This window comes from Jaculus jaculus, chromosome 9 (assembly GCF_020740685.1).
Source record: "Jaculus jaculus isolate mJacJac1 chromosome 9, mJacJac1.mat.Y.cur, whole genome shotgun sequence".
Lineage (NCBI taxonomy): Eukaryota > Metazoa > Chordata > Mammalia > Rodentia > Dipodidae > Jaculus > Jaculus jaculus.
This window is the reverse complement of record NC_059110.1, coordinates 28672792-28692255: the sequence shown is the minus strand read 5'-3', so window position 1 is coordinate 28692255 and position 19464 is coordinate 28672792. Positions and strand designations below refer to the sequence as shown.

Below are 19464 nucleotides of genomic sequence, written 5' to 3'. Positions count from 1 at the left end.
AAAGAATGAATAAGTAATAAATAAGGGCCGCCCACAGTGTGGACTGAGATGCAACAAGAACAATTGCGAGAACTTGGAAGTAACCCCCGACCCTTAAGTTACTCCAGATCATTTCAGCCAGCGCCAATCACGTTGGCTTCGCCCAAAAGAAAAATGGTCCAGGTCGGCGTCAACGCCCTTTTTGCAGCGGCCCAATCAGAATCCAGGATTCAGCTCCCCGGCGTCTCACTTCCGCCAGGACTTCCGGGACCTGTAAAGTCTCTTCGTGAGTCGCTACGGACCTCCTGTGACCCGGGACGGCTTCTGCGGCCTGGCCGACGAGGCCTGGAGGGCGGGCAGGAGGGCGGGCGGGATGCACGCGGCGCGGACGCTGCGGGTTCCGGGCCGCCACGGCTACGCCGCCGAGTTCTCCCCGTACCTGCCGGGCCGCCTGGCCTGCGCCGCGGCGCAGCACTACGGCATCGCGGGTGAGCCCGGGCCGCGCCGCGCCATGGGGGCGGGGGCCCGGGGAAGAGCGCTTCCCCGCCGAGAAGGTGCGGCCGGCGGCCGCCAGGGGGCAGCAGAGGATCCCGGCCGCCGGGTGCTGGCTGCGCAGGACGCGGTGTGGTCCTCTGACAGTCAGTGTGCCAGGGGAATGGCATACGTTTGCAAGCAGTTGTCAAGAGGCCCGAGGCTGTACCTGACCATGGAGTACATGGAAAGGCAGGTTCAGGTTGCTGTCCTTTAACCTGTGCCCCAGGTATTCTTGCACACTTCTGCTTTGTGCAGCAAGCTATTGCATAATGTCAGAAATCCATAGTACTGGATTTTCAGTGGGAATTACTGACATGAGATCTTTAGTGCTTGCCATGTTCAGGTCTACAATCCGGTTAAGCTGAAGACTAGAAAATATAATACTACTTTACATCCGCGCAAATTCCCAAAGTAGTTGGCATTTAAAACTGAGGGCTGGAGAGGATGGCTTAGCGGTTAAGTGCTTGCCTGTGAAGCCTAAGGACCCCGGTTCGAGGCTCGATTCCCCAGGTCTCACGTTAGCCAGATGCACAAGGGGGTGCACGCATCTGGAGTTCGTTTGCAATGGCTGGAGGCCCTGGCGCGCCGATTCTCTCTCCCTCTCTCTATCTTCCTCTTTCTCTGTCGCTCTCAAATAAATAAATAAAAATAACAAAAAAAAATTTAAAAAGAAGAAAAACTCGGTCATGTTTAATGGAAGAGTTTACTCTCTCGCAAATTAAAATTTTGTATTGATCACAAAGATGTAGTTTTAGCCGGGTATGATGATACATGCCTTCTAATCCCAGCACCCAAGAAGGCAAAGGTGACATCGAGGCCAGCCTGAGACATAGTGATTTCCAGGTCAGCATGGGCTAGAGCGAGACCCCTCCTCATGAAGCCCTCCATCAATGTAATTTTAGTAACATTTTCATAGGATCAAGTACACGTATACACACACACACACACACACACACACACACACACACACACAAAATCAGAGAGACCTTCCCTTCTTGAAGTCCTAAACCCAGATTCGTTGGTACAATATTAGTAGGGTTCCACAGCCTAAAGAAAAAAAGATACATTAGTCCTGTAACAAAATAATTCACGCTGTCAACATTTTGCCACCAAATACATGGCATTAGCACGTGATTTAGTAGAAGGACCATAATTAAGGGGGGGTGTTCAGCCTGAGGTTTCTCCTCTGTCAGCCATGATGGTGACCAACTTGGCAGGTTTGTGTGCCTAGCACTTGGCTTGGTTTGAGTGGGCACTGAATGTCTCCTCCCCTCTGCTAGCATTGTGCCCATATTCCAGCCAGGTGAGGTAGTAAGTTGAATATCTAATGATTGAAATGCACTATGAAAAGCATAATCCTTTTATATACATGGTTCCTGTAATTTTAAAGGGAGCTCTGTGGTAATAAACTCATGTTCTCTGCTTTGTATTTCCTTCCTGTTAGGTCTTCACTGGCAGGGTCACCACCATGACCTTGACATTTTTTTTTTTTCTTTTTAGGCTGTGGAACACTACTAATATTGGATCAAAATGAGTCTGGGCTTCAGGTTTTTAGAAGGTAATATGGTTTTAATTATTAAACTTACGTATACTTTGGTAATAAAGTCTTAACAATTACTTTTGAAATCTTTCTGATCAGCAAGGTATTTTAATTTGCAACTTAAAAGGCACTTTAGCATTGATGTAATATAAAAATTAGTTATGCCATATTTCTTCTCAAACTTATTTTTAGTGTCCATTTATACATTATAAAAAGTAATCTTAAGACAGTGAACTAATTAGTGCACTGTGTGATATTGCCTGTCTTTGCTGCCTTAATGTATTTCAGCTTTACTTAGGAGCTAATTACCTATCTTGTGGGTGACTGAGTGCTTCTCCCTTTGTTTCATGCCTGTCTTCTGGGAGTGTCTGGTGGACTCACTAACACTTCATCAGCATAGTCAGAGAGAGAAAAGCGAAATCCTGTTGAAAATAATTCCCTATTCACAGCTCAGAGAAAGGTTTTTAGGACAAGTGTTATATAGCTCAGATTTTATGGTAGGATTGAAAATTATTAGTCTAAGTTAACATTTTGAAGTGTTGGCTGGTCTGTCGCATGAATCACAGGAAACGTGAGTACGAAGCGACGACACCAGGTTCTTCTGTAAAGAGTTTTGATGTGATAAATGAAGAAAAACCCAGTAACTAAAATTATAATTGTTACTGTTCTTTGTTGAGTTGCCTGTGTAATAATATTTTTTTTCTTCTTTTCTTTCTAGCTTTGACTGGAATGATGGTTTGTTTGATGTGACCTGGAGTGAAAACAATGAACATGTCCTTGTCACCTGCAGTGGTGATGGCTCACTGCAGCTCTGGGACACTGCCAAAGCCACAGGGCCACTGCAGGTCTATAAAGAGCACACTCAAGAGGTATGGCGGGAGTCTGTCAGGGTGGGTTGCTTTTTCTGTCTTGGACTTTGGTTGAAATCTGTTTGGGGAATGAACATACAGGAAATGTTTTCAGGGGACAAGTTTAAACTTTATGTTTCTTATACATATTAGATGCCACTTATTAATAATTTGGACACATGCTTCTTGGCCTAAGGACCTAGAAAGGAAAAGGTCAGGGTTCTTATTAGGCAGTGAAAGTGCCTCTAGCCATATGCTGCGCCATCTTTTCCTCCACAGAGCCGTGTGGCTTTGCTCATGTCATGAGAACATGCCCCTGTGCCGTGCCGTAAGGTAGGGGCATTTGGGCTTTTCATAAAGATGTCACAAGTTTGTCCCTAGGCTACAGTAAGATTCTTGAGAATTTTCAGAATATATTAGGGCAGTTGCATCAAATACTAAATATAAGACTGAGCTTACTAAAGAAAATTTAAATCTGAATCTGGCTTGTGTGCCTGGAGTTTTGTTTGTTTGTTTCAGGGGAGGGTCTGACTCTAGCCCAGGCTGACCTGTAACCCACTCTGTAGTCCTAGGCTGGCCTCAAACCCATAGCATTCCTCCAACTTCTCCTGGGCTTAAAGGTGTGTGCCACCTTGCCTGCTTGTTTTTTTTGATTTTTGAATGTGAATATGTGTGTTTATATGTAGCAAAGAAAATAGTTTAGGCTTTTAAAGAAAATATTTATTTACTTGAGAGAGAGAGAGAGATAGTTGTGCCAGGGCTTCCAGCCACTGCAAACAAACTCCATACACATGCGCCACCTTGTGGATCTGTCTTAGGTGGGTATTGGGGAATTGAACCTGGGTCCTTAGACTTCACAGGCAAGCACATTAACTGCTAAGCCATCTCTCCGGCCTAGTTTAGGCTTTTTATTTTTTAATATTTATATATTTGAGAGAGTAATAAAGAGAGAAAGAGGTAGATAGAGAGAGAGAATGGGTGTTCCAGGGCCTCCAGCCACTGCAAATGAATGCCCTTGTGCCCTTTTGTGCATCTTGCTTTATGTGGGTACTGAGGAATTGAACTCAGGTCCTTGGGCTTTGCAGGCAAGTGTCTTAACCACTGAGCCATCTCTTCAGCCCCAGCTTAGGCTTTTATAGTACCAAAATGGATGTTTTCTTTCTTTCTTTCTTTCTGTTTTTTCAAACTAGGGCTTCACTGTAGCCTGCACTGTGTAGTCCCAGGTTGGCCTCAAATTCACAGTGATCCTCTTCCCTCTGCCTCGTGAGTGCTGGGATTAAAGTCATGTGCTGTCCTGTCTGGCTGCATGCATGTTTTTAAGGAACTTAATGAAGACATTGTCTTTTGGCATTTTATATTAATTTGTTTAAAATGAATTTCGTCAAGGTAGTAATAGAGCTTTCAAACTTGCAAACTTACTTTGAGTTTTTTCTATACTATTATGCCTGTCCCATCATAGGCCATCAATAAATGTTTATTAGATATAAGAAACATTAGTCTTTCATATTACAACTGTAGTTATGTGAGGGTTTCAGAATCCACTTGTTTTTTTTTTTTTTTTTTTTTTTTTTTTGAGGTAGGGTTTCACCCTAGTCCAGGCTGACCTGGAATTCACTATGTAGTCTCAGGGTGGCCTCGAACACACGGTGATCCTCCTACCTCTGCTTCCTGAGTGCTGGGATTAAAGGCGTGCGCCACCACGCCTGGCTTCAGACTCCATTTTATTGTTATAGCTGTTTAAAAAAAAATCAGTATTTCTAAATTAGTTCTAAAAATAATGAAAAATTTTCCTCTATTATATTGTGATGGCTGCTTGAATAAATGTAGTTATAAATTATGTTCTCAGAGAATCACTGGGCACTGACAGCTTCTGTTGTACATTTTGTATTTATGTTTAGTTTTTAAAGTTTTATTTATTGATAATTTTTGTACATGTTCGTAGTATGTTTTGATTATATTTACCTCCAATTATTTCCTCTCATTCCCATCCCCTCGTGGTATATGCACCTTCTTCCCAACTAGTTCCTCTGCTACTTTGATTTTTTTTTTTTTTTTTTACTGGACTATGGACAACTTTCCAGCTTATCATTGGCTGTTCCACTGAAGAAAATGTCTCCCCCTCCCCCAGCAGCCATTAACCACCAGTAACTCCTCAGGAAGGGCTGGGGTCCTTATGACTCTGCTCTGCCATCTAGTCTGGCAGGTTGATGGGCTCAATTTTGTGCAAATCTTGTGTCGGTAACTTTAGTTGCTCTGTGTCAATGAAGGCAATAGTCCTGGTATGTCCGGGAGACAGTGCTCCATGGCACTCCTCTCCATCTTCTGGATTATTTGTTCCTTTGCCCCCTTCTTCTACAATGTTCTGAGTTTTGGTCTTTAAGTTTTTTTAATTTACTTATTATTCATTTGAGAGAGAGAGAGAGAGAGAGAGAGAGGGAGGGAGGGAGGGAGGGAGGGAGGGAGGGAGGGAGGGAGGGAGGGAGGGAGGGAGGGAGGGAGGGAGGGAGGGGAGAGAAAGAGGCAGATAGAATGAACCTGCCAGGGTCTCTGGCCACTATGAACTCCAGACGCATGTGCCACCTTGTACATCTGGCTTTTTGTGTTCACTGAGTGTGGAGTCGTCCCACTTGTCACCACGTTGTCACCACACACTGCAGACCTGAGAGCAACACCCATCTATGGAAAAAATGTTTAGAGGGCTGTTTGATTGGGACAACCTTTCAATAAAGGAGGCACTTTTTTGTTTGTTTGTTGGTTTGTTTTATCAAAGTAGGGGCTCACGGTAGCCCAGGCTGACCCAGAATTCACTATGTAGTCTCAGGCTGGCCTTGAACTCACAGTGATCCTCCTACCCCTGCCTCTCCAGTGCTGGCATTAAAGGCGTGCATCCTCACACCTCCAAGTTCCAAGGAGGAACTTTTGTTTCAGGATAATATCCAATCCCTTCAGAGCAGTCACTGTGTAGCTGGGGATTATCTTGAACTCCTGATCTTCATGTCTCACCCTCCCAAGTGCTGGGAGTATAGGTGTGCGCTACCACCCAGGTTTACTTCTGCTGTTTTCTTAATATATTTCGTGTTACAGGAAACTGCATGTTTTCCTTTGGTATTTTGCTTGCATGTAGGTGGTGTGTAGTGTGTTGTGCGGCTGCTGTGTGCACTTGTGTGTGCCCTTGCAGTGCCACACGTGCTTTCTTGTGGTCGGGGCCTCTCGTAGGTGGTGGCCGGGAGCAGAGCATGGGGTGTCCCACAGCAGCGTTCTTCTGCCTGTTCTTGTTTGAGCTGGACTTTCTTACTGATATTGGAACTTGCTGTTTTGGGGGCGTCCAGGCAATAACCTGGTTTCTGCCCACCCTTTCAGGACTGGAGTTGCAGGTGCATTGGCCACACCGTGCTGTTTATGTGGGTTCTGGAGAAAGAATTTACTGACAACTTCCCTAACTATAGACAATAAACCATTGTAATTCCTTTCCCACCCATTTTCCCCTTTGCAACTCCACTCTCCATCATATCCCCTCCCCTCTCAATCAGTCTCTCTTTTATTTTGATGTCATCATCTTTTCCTCCTATTAGGTCTAGTGAAGGTAGTGTCAGGTACTGTGAGGTCATGGATATCCAGGCCATTTTGTGTCTGGAAGAGTATGTTGTAAGGAGTCCTGTCCTTCCTCTGGCTCTTATATTCTTTCCACCACCTCTTCTGCAAAGGACCCTGAACCTCGGAAAGTATCTTACAGACTTTTCAGTGCTGAGTACTTATCTGTCACTTCATCTCAGCACCATGGTGCCTTCTGAGTCATCCCAAGGTCACCAGCATCTGAAAAGAGAAGCTTCTCTAACCAAAACTGAGAGTAGCATTAATATATGGGTATCCACATTAATTAAAGTGCTTACTGGGTAGTTTTGTGAGCACAGTATATACATTTAGTCAGACACCAGTAGACATTACACCGTTAGGTCTCATGACTTCCCCTGTCATAGGTTTCCAGTATCAGACATATATTCCCTCCTGTGGAGCAGGTCTCCAGTCAAATTAGAGAGCTATTGATTTCCCCTATAACAGACATGCCACTATTATACCTGTTGGCTCATCTGGCCTGGCTGGCCTAATTTAATGTCTGTAGTGTCCACTGTCGAGTATCTCCACTGGTGATTTCTCTCTCTCCCATTGAACTGCATGCAGCGTAAGTTTGTCCAGTTTCCTGTCAGCTGTTCTACATGGAGAAGGTTTCCAGCTCAGCTCCAGCAGTATTTCTCAGTGACCTTGCAGCCCAAACATGAGGAGTCTTCAGCAATAGGCTCTTACCATCTATTCTTGGTGGGAAACCAAGAGCCTCAGCAATGGCCTATAATGTTTTGGGGGTACCAGGGACCACCCAGGCCAAGAAATCATTGGAAGGTATCCCATCCCTGGCACTGAAAAATTTCTAGTGACAATCTATAGTTTCTGGGTGAGTCATTGTTCAGAAGAGGAGGTTTCCATATGACTTATTCATACCTTCTTAGATTTTGTTAGTTCTCCCCTCACCTTTCCTTTACTCAGTCTCTTCCCCTGACCTCCCTTAGGCCTCTCCACCCCTAGCAATCTGTTCTTCTACTTACATATATACAATGCCATCTTCTTAAGTCCCCCTCCCTCCCTTTCTATTCCCTTTATATCCCCTTTCTAGCTTACTGGCCTCTGCTACTGAGTTTTATTCCAACTCACATAGAAGTCCAATCATTTGTGGCTAGGATCCACAATGAGAGTGAACATGTAACATTTGGCTTTCTGGGTCTGGGTTACCTCACTAAGTATAATCCTTTCCAGATCCATCCATTTCCCTGCAAATTTCATTTTCTTTACCACTGAATAAAGCTCCATTGTATAAATGTACCACATCTTCATTATCCACTCATTAGTTGGGTTCTGGAAATTTGAATGGGGTGGTTTCAGGCCCCCTCAGGCCCTCAGGCTTGTACAGGAAGTGCACTTAACTGCTGAGCCATTTCTCCAGCTCATATTTTTATGTTGTTGCTTATTTATTACAAATTCCATGTTGGCCACTAATAGATAAAATAACATATCTAGGTACATTAAATGATAGTATGTACTGAGTTAGTGTTTTCCTTTATCTCAGCTTTTAGTAGATGCTTCTTTTATACTGAAAGTAATAATGAAATCACAGGCTTGATAGTTTAGAATATAAATTTATTTTGTTTCAAAAATACTTTTATTTATTTATTTGCAACCAGAAGAGAGAGAGAGAGAAGGTGGGGAGAAGGGCTATGGCTATGCCAGGGCCTCCTGCCACTGCAGCTGAACTCCAGATGCATGTATCACTTGTGCATCTGGCTTTACATGGGTACTGGGGAATTGAACCCAGGTGACCAGGCTTTATAAGCAAGCACATTTCAGTGCTGAACTCTCTCTCCAGCCCCCATTTGTTTGTTTTAATATATACTAATGTAAATATTATTATATAATGAATATATTTACCAGTTCAGATAATTTCTTATATTAGCAGTGTAAGTAGAAAATACCAATTTAGAATGTCCCATGACGGTTGGTCGTCCAGTCTTTATCTCGGTGAATATGAATTTCACTATCTCTGGAGATAACATACTTGTCTTAGAAAATAACTCTCCCTTCTATAGTAAGCAACTCTTGCATGTAAGACTGTCTTCTGACAAGGTAGGACTAAGCCCACACCCTCCCATCCTGCAGAGAAGCCTTGGATATAGGCATCCTGCCCCCTTTTGTCTTCTCCCGTCTTGTCCTCACATGGCATGGCCTCAACCCTCTTGGTCTTTCTCCGGTGACTTCTCCTTGACATCTCCTGTTTTTAGTATTGCTTTCTTTCTTTCTTTCTTTTTTTTTATTAAGTAGAAACTTTGTATGGACACATCATATGTTGGTACCATCATTTCCCTCCTCTCTGTCCCCATTTCACTGAGGGCCCTCTGGAATTCATCATGGGGTTGTGGGTTTGCTATTGTGTGCTCAGGTTATTCAGAAATGCGAGGATTGGTGTTGAGCTCTGGAAGACTTTGTGCCGTAAGCTCAAGCCTTTAGTTTTAGCTAAAGCAGAAATGCCTCCGCCACGTGTGTATGGTGGTGTACTTCCACTTGACAGGCAAAGCATGTAGTATTTTTGTTAAGCCAAGTGTACATCATTCTGTAATTATAAACACCTCTCTCTTATTTGAGTTGAAACACTATTTGGGGGGGGGGGTGTTGGCTGTTATTCTAGATTGTCTTTCCTCATTTTTCTTTCAAATGTAATTTTTGATAAATGTTTGATTTAGTTTAGGATGATGTGGCTGTCAGGTATGATAAAAAATTAATACCGGATTTAATAATTGTATTTAATTGGTTTATTATTATATTTTGTTAATTTTTTGGCTATGTGAAATAATAAACTGAGTCTTTAAAAATATTTGTTGTAGCTGTACTCTGTGTGAACTGTTACCTCCTCATAGAGGAGGAGTCGCTCTTCTGTCTCTCACGCTCTGTGTATGTTGCTTTCTCTTCCCCTCTCTTCTTCCCTCTGTCCCTTTCTCCTATCTCTTGCTTGTTTAAAGCAAGGTCTTACTTTTTAGCCTTTTGTAGCCCAAGTGACTCTGAAACTCACAATGAAGCTTAGTCAGGCTTTGAATTCATAGCAATCCTGCTTCAGATTTCTAAGTATTGAGATTTTAGACATGAGTCACCATGTGTGGTGTGAGTTACTATTATAAAGACCCTAATCCCATTAATGAGGACTCCACATTTATCACCCAGTGACCTTGTGAAGACCTTCCCCCAGTATATCACATTAATAGGCTTTCAATGTGAATTTTTGGGGTTACTTTAAGTCATTGCATATTCTAAGTTCTGAGCTCTTAAAAGGATTTTAGGACAAATGAGAGTTTTAAGGAGCTAATAAATATTTGCTGGATTGGGCATGGTGGTGGCGCACACCTTTAATCCCAGGGCTCGAGAGGCAGAGGTAGGAGGATTTCCATGAGTTCGAGGCCACCCTGAGAATACACAGTGAATTCAAAGTCAGTTCTGCTACAGCGAGACCCTACCTCAAAAAAAAAAAAAAAAAAAAATTTGTTGGATAAATTAGTGAGTGAGCGAGCATGAACGTTTTCTGTTCTTCTCACCAATGTGTTTAGAGAAGCTACGTTGTGAAGTAGAATCGCGATCCAGTGGCTCACTTTCTCCTTTTAGCCGTGGATGTGAGTCCTAGCTCTGTAACTCACATGCTTTGTGACATTGGAGAAGTTTTATTTTTTCTAAACCCTAGTTTCTTCATTTATAATCTGAGTACAGTAGTAGTTTATGACAAGGTCATTGTTCCTGCTTGGACTCCAGCCAGTAGTGAATGAATATGAGCTGTCATGATGTGCTTTTATAATGGGGTTAGAGAAACATAGCACACAGCAGCAGTTCTCTGGTTTTCCATTTTACTACTTGTGTCTTGTGTGAGGAATGTCCACCAACTCATTTCATGATGGAGCAAAAAGGAAAAAAATTCAAGACTTGGATATACTTTAAGACTTGAGGAATGAAGGTCTTGGAATGAAGAAACCAACGTCTGATTATCTGTGCATATGGCATATGTTTCTCTGTGTGGAACTGGTGTCTGCAAAGGCCGTTGTGTTTTGTAGGGCCATAAAGTGACTTTGGCTTGGCCTGCTGCTGAGCATACAGGAATAAAGTGTGAAGTTCAATAAGGAGACACTAGGAGGATTAACTTTGTCTTACAAAGCTCTTTTTTGTTTTGTTTTTGGAGGTAGGGTCTCACTCAAGCCTAGGCTGACCTAGAATTCACTATGTAGTTTCAGGCTGGCCTTGATCTCATGGTGATCCAGGTCACCATGCCCAGTTCAAGCTTTTGTGTTTTTTATTTTTTTAAAACTAGTTAAGTCTTTTTATTTTATTTTATTTTATTTTTTATCTTTTCACAATTTTTTTTAAAGAAAGGAACTTGAGAATCAGCACATTTTTAAAACAATTATTTATTTATTTATTTATTTGAGAGTGACAGACACAGAGAGAAAGACAGATAGAGGGAGAGAGAGAATGGGCACGCCAGGGCTTCCAGCCTCTGCAAACAAACTCCAGACGCGTGTGCCCCCTTGTGCATCTGGCTAACGTGGGACCTGGGGAACCGAGCCTCAAACTGGGGTCCGTAGGCTTCACAGGCAAGCGCTTAACCGCTAAGCCATCTCTCCAGCCCACTTTTCACAATTTTTATTAACATTTTCCATGATTATAAAAAATATCCCATGGTAATACCCTCCCCCCACCCACACTTTCCCCTTTGAAATTCCATTCTCTATCATATTACCTCCCATCTCAATCATTCTACTTACATATACACAATACCAACATATTAAGTATACTCCTCCCTTTCTCTTCCCTTTATATCTTTTTAACTTACTGGCCTCTGCTACTAAGTATTTTCCTTCTCACGCAGAAGCCCAATCATCTGTAGCTAGGATCCACATATGAGGGAGAACATGTGGTGCTTGGCTTTCTGGACCTGGTTTACCTCACTTAGTATAATCCTTTCCAGGTCCATCCATTTTTCTGAAAATTATATAACTTCATTTTTCTTTACCGCTGAGTAGAACTCCATTGTATAAATGTGCCACATCTTTATTATCCACTCATCAGTTGAGGGACATCTAGGCTGGTTCCATTTCCCAGCTATTATAAGTTGAGCAGCAATAAGCATGGTTGAGCACATACTTCTAAGGATATGAGATGACTCCTTAGGATATATGCCTAGGAGTGCTATAGCTGGGTCATATGGTGGATCAATCTTTAGCTGTTTTAGGAACCTCCACACTGATTTCCACAATGGCTGGACCAGATTGCATTCCCACCAGCAGTGTAGAAGGGTTCTTCTTTTTCCACATCCCCGCCAACATTTATGATCATTTGTTTTCATGATGGTAGCCAATCTGACAGGAGATGGAATCTCAATGTAGTTTTAATCTGCATTTCCCTGATGACTAGTGACGTAGAACATTTTTTTAGATGCTTATATGCCATTCGTATTTCTTCTTTTAAGAATGCTGTATTTAGCTCCATACCCCATTTTTTGATTGGCTTATTTGATTCCTTATTTAACTTTGGAGTTCTTTGTATATCCTAGATATTAATCCTCTATCAGATATATATCTGGCAAAGATTTTTTCCCATTCTGTAGGTTGCCTCTTTGCTTTATTCACTGTGTCCTTTGCAGTGCAAAATCTTTGTAATTTCATGAGGTCCCAGTGATTAATCTATGGTTTTATTGCCTGAGCAATTGGAGTTGTATTCAGAAAGTCTTTGCCAAGGGCTGGAGAGATGGCTTAGCGGTTAAGCACTTGCCTGTGAAGCCTAAGGACCCCGGGTCGAGGCTCGGTTCCCCAGGTCCCACGTTAGCCAGATGCACAAGGGGGCGCACGCGTCTGGAGTTCGTTTGCAGAGGCTGGAAGCCCTGGCGCGCCCATTCTATCTCTCTCCCTCTGTCTGTCTTTCTCTCTGTGTCTGTCGCTCTCAAATAAATAAATAAAAAATTAAAAAAAAATAAAAATAAAAAAAAAAGAAAGTCTTTGCCAAGACAAATATGTTGAAGGGTTTCCCCTACTTTTTCCTCTAGCAGTTTCAGAGTTTCAGGTCTAATGTTAAGGTCTTTAATCCATTTGGACTTAATTCTTGTGCACGGAGAGAGAAGAATCTATTTTCATCCTTCTACAGATATATATCCAGTTTTCCCAACACCATTTGCTGAAAAGGCTGTCCTTTCTCCAACGAGTATTTTTGGCATTTGTATCAAATAAATCAGGTGGCTATAGCTACCTGGACTTACATCTGGGTCCTGTATTCTGTTCCATTGATCTACATGTCTGTTTTTGTGCCAGTACCATGCTGTTTTTGTTACTGTGGCTCTGTGGTATAGGATTAAAATCAGGTATGGTGATACCACCAGCCTTATTTTTGTTGCTCAGTATTATTTTAGACATTCGAGGTTTTTTGTGATTCCAAATGAATTTTGGATTGGTTTTTCTGTTTCCATGAAGAATGTCTTTGGAATTTTGATAGGGATTACATTAAATGTGTAGATTGCTTTTGGTATTGATTCTTCCAAACCAGGAACAAGGGATGTTTTTCTACTTTCTAGTGTCTTCTGCAATTTCTTGCTTGAGAGTTTTAAAGTTCTCATTGTGGAGATTCTTTACTTCCTTGGTTAGGTTTATTCCCAGGTACTTTATTTTTTTGATGCAATTGTGAATGGGAGTGATTCTCTGATTTCATCCTCTGTGTGTTGTTAGCATATAGGAAGGCTACTGATTTCTGTGTATTTATTTTGTATCATGCTACATTGCTGTAGGTTTTGATCAGCTCTAACAGTTTGCTAGTAGAGTCTTTAGGGTCCTTTATGTATAGAATCATGTCATCTGCAAATAATGATAACTTGATCTCTTCCTTTCCAATTTGTATCCCTTTTATGTGTGTCTCTTGCCTTATTGCTATGGCTAAGACTTCCAAAACTATATTAAATAAAAGTGGGGACAGTGGACACCCTTGTCTTGTTTCTGATTTTAGTGGAAAGCTTCCAGTGTTTCCCCATTTAGTAATATGTAGGCTGTAGGCTTGTCATAAATAGCCTTTATTATATTGAGATATGTTCCTTCTATTCCCAGTCTCTGTAGGACTTTTATCATGAAGGGATGTTGGATTTTGCCAAACGCTTTCTCTGCATCTAGTGAGATGATCATGTGATTTTTGTCCTTCAAGCCATTTATATAATGCATTACATTTATAGATTTGCGTATATTGAACCATCCCTGCCTCTCTGGGATTAAGCCTGCTTGGCCAGGATGAATGATCTTTCTGATATATTCTTGAATTCTGTTTGCCAATATTTTGTTGAGAATTTTTGCATCTATGTTCATGAGGGAGATTGGTCTGTAATTTTCTTTTTTTATTCTATCTTTGCCTGGCTTTGGTATCAGTGTGATGCTGGCTTCATAGAAGGAATTTGATAGAATTCCTTCTTTTTCTATTTCCTGGAAAAGCTTAAGAAGCAATGGTGTTAGCTCTTCCTTGAAGGTCTGGTAAAATTCAGCAGTGAATCCATCTGGGCCTGGGCTTTTTTTTTTTTTTTTTTTTAAATGTGGAACGCTTCACGAATTTGCGTGTCATCCTTGCGCAGGGGCCATGCTAATCTTCTCTGTATCGTTCCAATTTTAGTATATGTGCTGCCGAAGCAAGCACTGGGCTTTTTTTTATTTGGGAGATTATTGGTAACTGTTTGGAACTCTATGCTTGTTATAGGCCTATTTAAGTGATTAATGCCATCTTGATTTAATTTAGGTAGGTCATATAAATCAAGGAAATCATCCATTTCTTTCAGATTTTCCTACTTTGTGGAGTATATGCTTTTATAGTATGTCCCTATGTTTTTTTGAATTTCTCTGAAATCTGTTGTGATGTTACCTTTTTCACCTCTAATTTTATTAATTTGTGTCTCCTCTCTTTCTTTTGGTCAGATTTGCTAAGGGTTTATCAATCTTGTTTGTCCTTTCAAAGAACCAACTCTTTGTTTCATTAATTTTTTGGATTTTTTTTTTGTTTGTTTCTATTTCATTAATTTCTGCCCTAATCTTTATTATTTCTTCCTGTCTACTGATTTTTGGTTTGCGTTGTTCTTCTTTTTCCAAGGATTTAAGGCGAAGCATTAGGTCGTTTACTTGCGAGCTTTCTAATTTCTTAATATAGGCACTTAAGGCTATGAATTTACCTCTTAGAACTGCCTTCATTGTATCCCAGAGATTTTGGTATGTTGTGTTCTCATTATCGTTTGACTATAAAATTTTTGATTTCCTTCTTGATTTCTTCATTGACCCATTCATCATTTAGTAGTGCATTGTTTAGCTTCCATGCTTTTGTGTATGTTCTATAGCCTTTCTTGCTATTGACATGTAGTTTAATTCCACTGTGGTCAGATAGAATGCAAGGAATTATTTCAGTTTTTCTGAATTTGTTAAGATTTGCTTTGTGTCCTAATATATGGTCTATTTCAGAGAATGTTCCATGTGCTCTTGAAAAGAATGTATATTCTGCAGCCTTTGGATGAAATGTCCTGTATATATCTGTTGGGTCCATTCCTTCTATGATCTCATTTAGTCCAGATGCCTTTCTGTTTATTTTTTCCTGGGATGACCTGTCAATTGATGAGAGTGGGGTGTTAAAGTCACCCACCACCACTGTGTTTGGTGTTATCTGTGACCTTAGTTCTAATAGTGTTTGTTTGATGAATTTGGGAGCCCCCATGTTAGGTGCATATATGTTTAGAATTATAATGTCCTCCTATTGGAGTGTGCCCTTAATCAACATAAAGTGACCTTCCTTATCTTTCTTTTTTTTTTTTAATTTTTTTTTTATTTATTAATTTGAGAGCGATAGACACAGAGAGAAAGACAGGTAGAGGGAGAGAGAGAGAATGGGCGCGCCAGGGCTTCCAGCCTCTGCAAACAAACTCCAGACGCGTGCGCCCCCTTGTGCATCTGGCTAACGTGGGACCTGGGGAACCGAGCCTCGAACCGGGGTCCTTAGGCTTCACAGGCAAGCGCTTAACCGCTAAGCCATCTCTCCAGCCCTCCTTATCTTTCTTGACTAAGGTTGGACTGAAGTCAACCTTGTCAGATATGAGGATAGCAACCCCTGCTTGTTTTCTAGGCCCATTTGCTTGAAACACCGTCTTCCAACCTTTCACCCTAAGGTGATATCTATCCTTTGTAGAAAGGTGAGTTTCTTGGAGACAACAAATTGTAAGATCCTGCTTTTTAACCCAGTCTGCAAACCTATGTAGTTTGGTTGGGGCATTGAGGCCGTTGATATTAAGAGATATTATTGAAAGGTGTGTATTTATGTTTGCCATTTTTTTGTGGTTCTGGTTCTGCCTTTGCTGTCTTGTGTTAACTAGTATTTGAGTATTGCTTGCTTTTTCAAGGTTCCTTATATGTTTGCTTTTCCTTTTCTTCAGCGTGGAGGATTCTTTCAAGTATTTTCTATAGAGCTGGTATTGTCTTCAAATACTCCTTTAACCTGCTTTTGTCATGGAATATCATTATTTCTCCATCTATTTGAATGGATAGCTTTGCAGGATAACGTAACCTTGGTTGGCAATTGTTATCTTTCAGAACTTGGAATACATCACTCCAAGCCCTTCTGGCTTTTAAAGTTTGTGATGAATAATCTGCTGTAATTCTGATGGGCTTGCCTTTGTAGGTAACTTGATTTTTCTCTCTAACTGCTTTCAATATTTTTTCTTTGGTTTGTGTGTTTGGTAGTTTGATTATAATACAGCGAGGATATGTTCTTTCCAGGTTTTGTCTGGCTGGGGTTCTAAAGGCTTCCTGTATGTGCATTGGCACCTACCTCCCAATTTGGGGGAAGTTGTCTTCTATGATTTTATTGAAGATGCCTAGTTGCCTTTGGAGTGAAATTCTTCTCCTTCTATTATGCCCTGAATTCTTATATTTGATCTTTTCAAATATAAGTATCTCGAATATCTTGAAGTTCCCATTCATACTTTTCTATTAGTTTGTCTTTCTCTTTGTTGGACTGTATTAGATCTGCCACCTGGTCTTCTAGCTTAGATATTCTGTCCTCTTCTTCATCCATTCTACTGGTGAGATTTTCTACAGAGTTTTTTATTTCATTAACTGTGTTCTTCATTGCTAGTCATTCTGACTGGTGTTTCTTTATTATTTCTATTTCCTTATTTATATCTTGTATTGCCTTCTTTATTTCATTAAATTGGTGTCCTGTGTCTTCTTTGATTCCTTTGATTTCCTCTTTGATTCCTTTGATTTGTTCTTTGAGTTCTTTGAACATATTTGCAATCATTCTTTTGAAATCTTTCTCATGAATTTCCTCTAACTTGTTCTCACTGGAGGTCATTTCTGATGCATCAATACTTTTAGGTTGATTTATATCGTCTTGCTTTTTAGTGTTTCTTGTGATATAATGTATATATTTTTGCATCTTGGATTAAGTTAATGCTTGGATTTTCTAGCTAGCTGGGTATTCTTAGCTGTATCAATTGATCTGATGTTATATATCTTCAGGGTAGGAGCTGAAGGTGTTAGGTGTGGCTCTTAAGACTCTCAGAGTATCTACAAAGGTGTTCCTAGGGGTTGAGTTTGCCTGCTATGGGAGTATTCAAGTAGGCTGAGTGGAATAAAATACAGGTAGATTCTAAAATTTAATAAAACACTGTACACATTCAATCAAAAACAGCACCGAGTATTTATGTAAGAGTAGGCATTATAACAACCAGATCCTCTATCAACAAAGAGGTTAAGATTTCTGGTCTGTGGAGGGATCCAAGTCAGCTTGTGGCCAAGTGAGACCCTTCCCTGGTGCAATCCCAGTTACCTTTTTGGATGATTTTGGTCTCAGTCAAGTTGCTGCCTGGGTCGTCGGGCTGCTGTTCTGATTTCTGGAGCTGGGCACTGGCTTTTCCTGTGGGGCAAACCAAGCCTGGCAATTGTGGCCCTGCACATTGGCACCCCCACTGCTGGAACTGCTACTGCTGCTGCTGAAGCTGCTGCTGGAATAGGCGCTGCTGCTGCCAAAGCTGCCACTGCTGGATTTGCTGCTGCTGTTGCTGAAGCTGCCGCTGCTGGATCTGTCGCTGCTGCTGCTAAAGCTGCTGCTGCTGAAGCTGCTGCTGCTGCTGCTGGATCCACTGCTGTTGCTGCCGCTGCTGCTGCTGCTTTAGTTGCCACCACTGGATCCGCCGCCAGTTCCTCTGAGGCTGCCGTTGCTGGATCTGCCATTGCTGGGGCCACTGTTGCCAGTTCCAGAGTCGCTGATGTTGCAGCCAGACTCTGCTCCTGCTTGGGTCCCACTGTGGGCTTATGTTGGTGTGGCCGGGTCCCTGGACCTTTGTTTGTTGGAGCTGGGCACAGGCAGTGGGAGAGGGGAGGGAGCCACAGCTGCTCTAGTTCTCTCGCTGTTCCACATGTTCTACCTTGTGATCTGCTCCTCCGTTGTTCACTGCCACTCTCCCTTCATGTTTCTTGAGTTGCGGAGAGCTCTGGTGTGAGTGGAAGCTCCCCTCACCTGGCTTTTCCTGCAGCTCAAGCTGATGCTGGCGGCTTTCTGGTGTGCCACCACCGCCACCGCGGTTGGTGGACCTGCCCCGGCTGCTTTTGCTGACCTGTGCGGGCTCTGGATGCTCTGGAACTCTTCTACTTCTCCGCTGCCATTTCAATTTCCTATACACCTCGCTTTTTAGTAAAAGTGTGTATTTTGCTGAGGTTTTTTGGTCTTTTTCCTCCCTAGGCTGCTTTGCCCTAGTTAAGTCTCACTTTTGTGTTTGTTTTATTTTAACTTCAGGACTTACAACACTATATTGATGAGAGTGACTTAAAGTGACTTTAAAGACACTGTAGAAGCCAGTTGTGGCGCATGCCTTTAATCCCAGCACTTGGGAGGCAGTCATAGGAGGATTGCTGTGAGTTCAAGGCCACCCTAAGACTACATAGTGAATTCCAGGTCATCCTGAACTAGAGTGAGGCCCTACCTCGAAAATCCAAAAAGAAAAAAAAAAGACAGTGTAGAAACATCTTAATATTTTTACTTTCTCATTTTAATTAAAAAAAAATTTATTTATGTATGGGGGGAGGGAGGAAGGGAGAGAATAGGCATGCCTGGGCCTCTAGCCACTGCAAACAAACTCCAGATGCATGTACTGTCATGTGTAGCTGGCTTATATGGGTACTGGGGAATTGAACTTGGGTCCTTAAGCTTCATAGGCAAGCACCTTAACCACTAAGCCATCTCTCCAGCTCCTCAATTTCTCATTTTCAATTCACTATCATAAAATATGGTAAAAATTTTTTATTATTGTCAAATAGCGAGACTTGCTGAAATTTAAAAGAAGTAACCCATTAAAGTTTATGAACATTGCTTATAAAAACTAATCTGAAAAATTAAAAAAAAATTAACCAAACATTCAATGGTTAGCCTTCTATTGCAGAGAAATTGTACTTAATTATACCTTTTATAGTAGTCATGTGCCATATGCTTAAAATCCTTACTTTAAAAGGTGAATTAGAGCCAGGTGTGGTGGCTCATGCCTTTAATCCCAGCACTCAGGATGCAGAGGTAGGAGGATCACCGTGAGTTCGAGGCCATCCTAAGACTACATAGTGAATTTTGGGTCAGCTTGAATTAGAGTGAGACCCTACCTCAAAAAACCAAAAAGAAAAAAAAATAAGTGAATTAATTATTTGCCTTTTAAAGATGGTAGAAGCTGATGAGTCCATAATGATGGGTACCAATAAAATATTAATATATTGGGCTGGAGAGATAGTTTAGCAGTTAAAGGCATTTGCTTGCAAAGCCTGACAGCCTGGGTTCATTTCTCTAGTACTTCTTTAAGCCAGATACACAAAGTGTCACATGCATCTGGAGTTTGTTTGCAGTGGCAAGAAGTCATTGTGTACCCAATCTGTCACCCTCTCTCGCAAATAAATAAAAATCTTAAAAGTATACTAATGTAGAATGACAGTCATATATTTAACA

The 19464-nt window shown here is 41.5% G+C and overlaps 1 protein-coding gene and 1 non-coding gene across 2 annotated transcripts in view; one reads left to right on the top strand and one right to left on the bottom strand.

Annotated features, from left to right (window-relative positions):
* Nucleotides 1–337: 337 nt before the first annotated feature.
* The window catches only part of Pex7 (peroxisomal biogenesis factor 7), an 85515-nt gene continuing 66388 nt past the window's right edge, over nucleotides 338–19464 (top strand). The window contains exons 1-3 of the mRNA XM_004651171.2: nucleotides 338–467; nucleotides 2014–2071; nucleotides 2772–2922. Coding sequence (XP_004651228.1) covers nucleotides 353–467; nucleotides 2014–2071; nucleotides 2772–2922 — 324 coding nt within the window. The 5' untranslated portion in view covers nucleotides 338–352. The remainder of the gene's footprint in view (nucleotides 468–2013; nucleotides 2072–2771; nucleotides 2923–19464) is intronic.
* Nucleotides 14033–14139, bottom strand: LOC123463696. Its single transcript, XR_006639086.1, has one exon. It is a non-coding gene; the product is annotated as a U6 spliceosomal RNA (small nuclear RNA).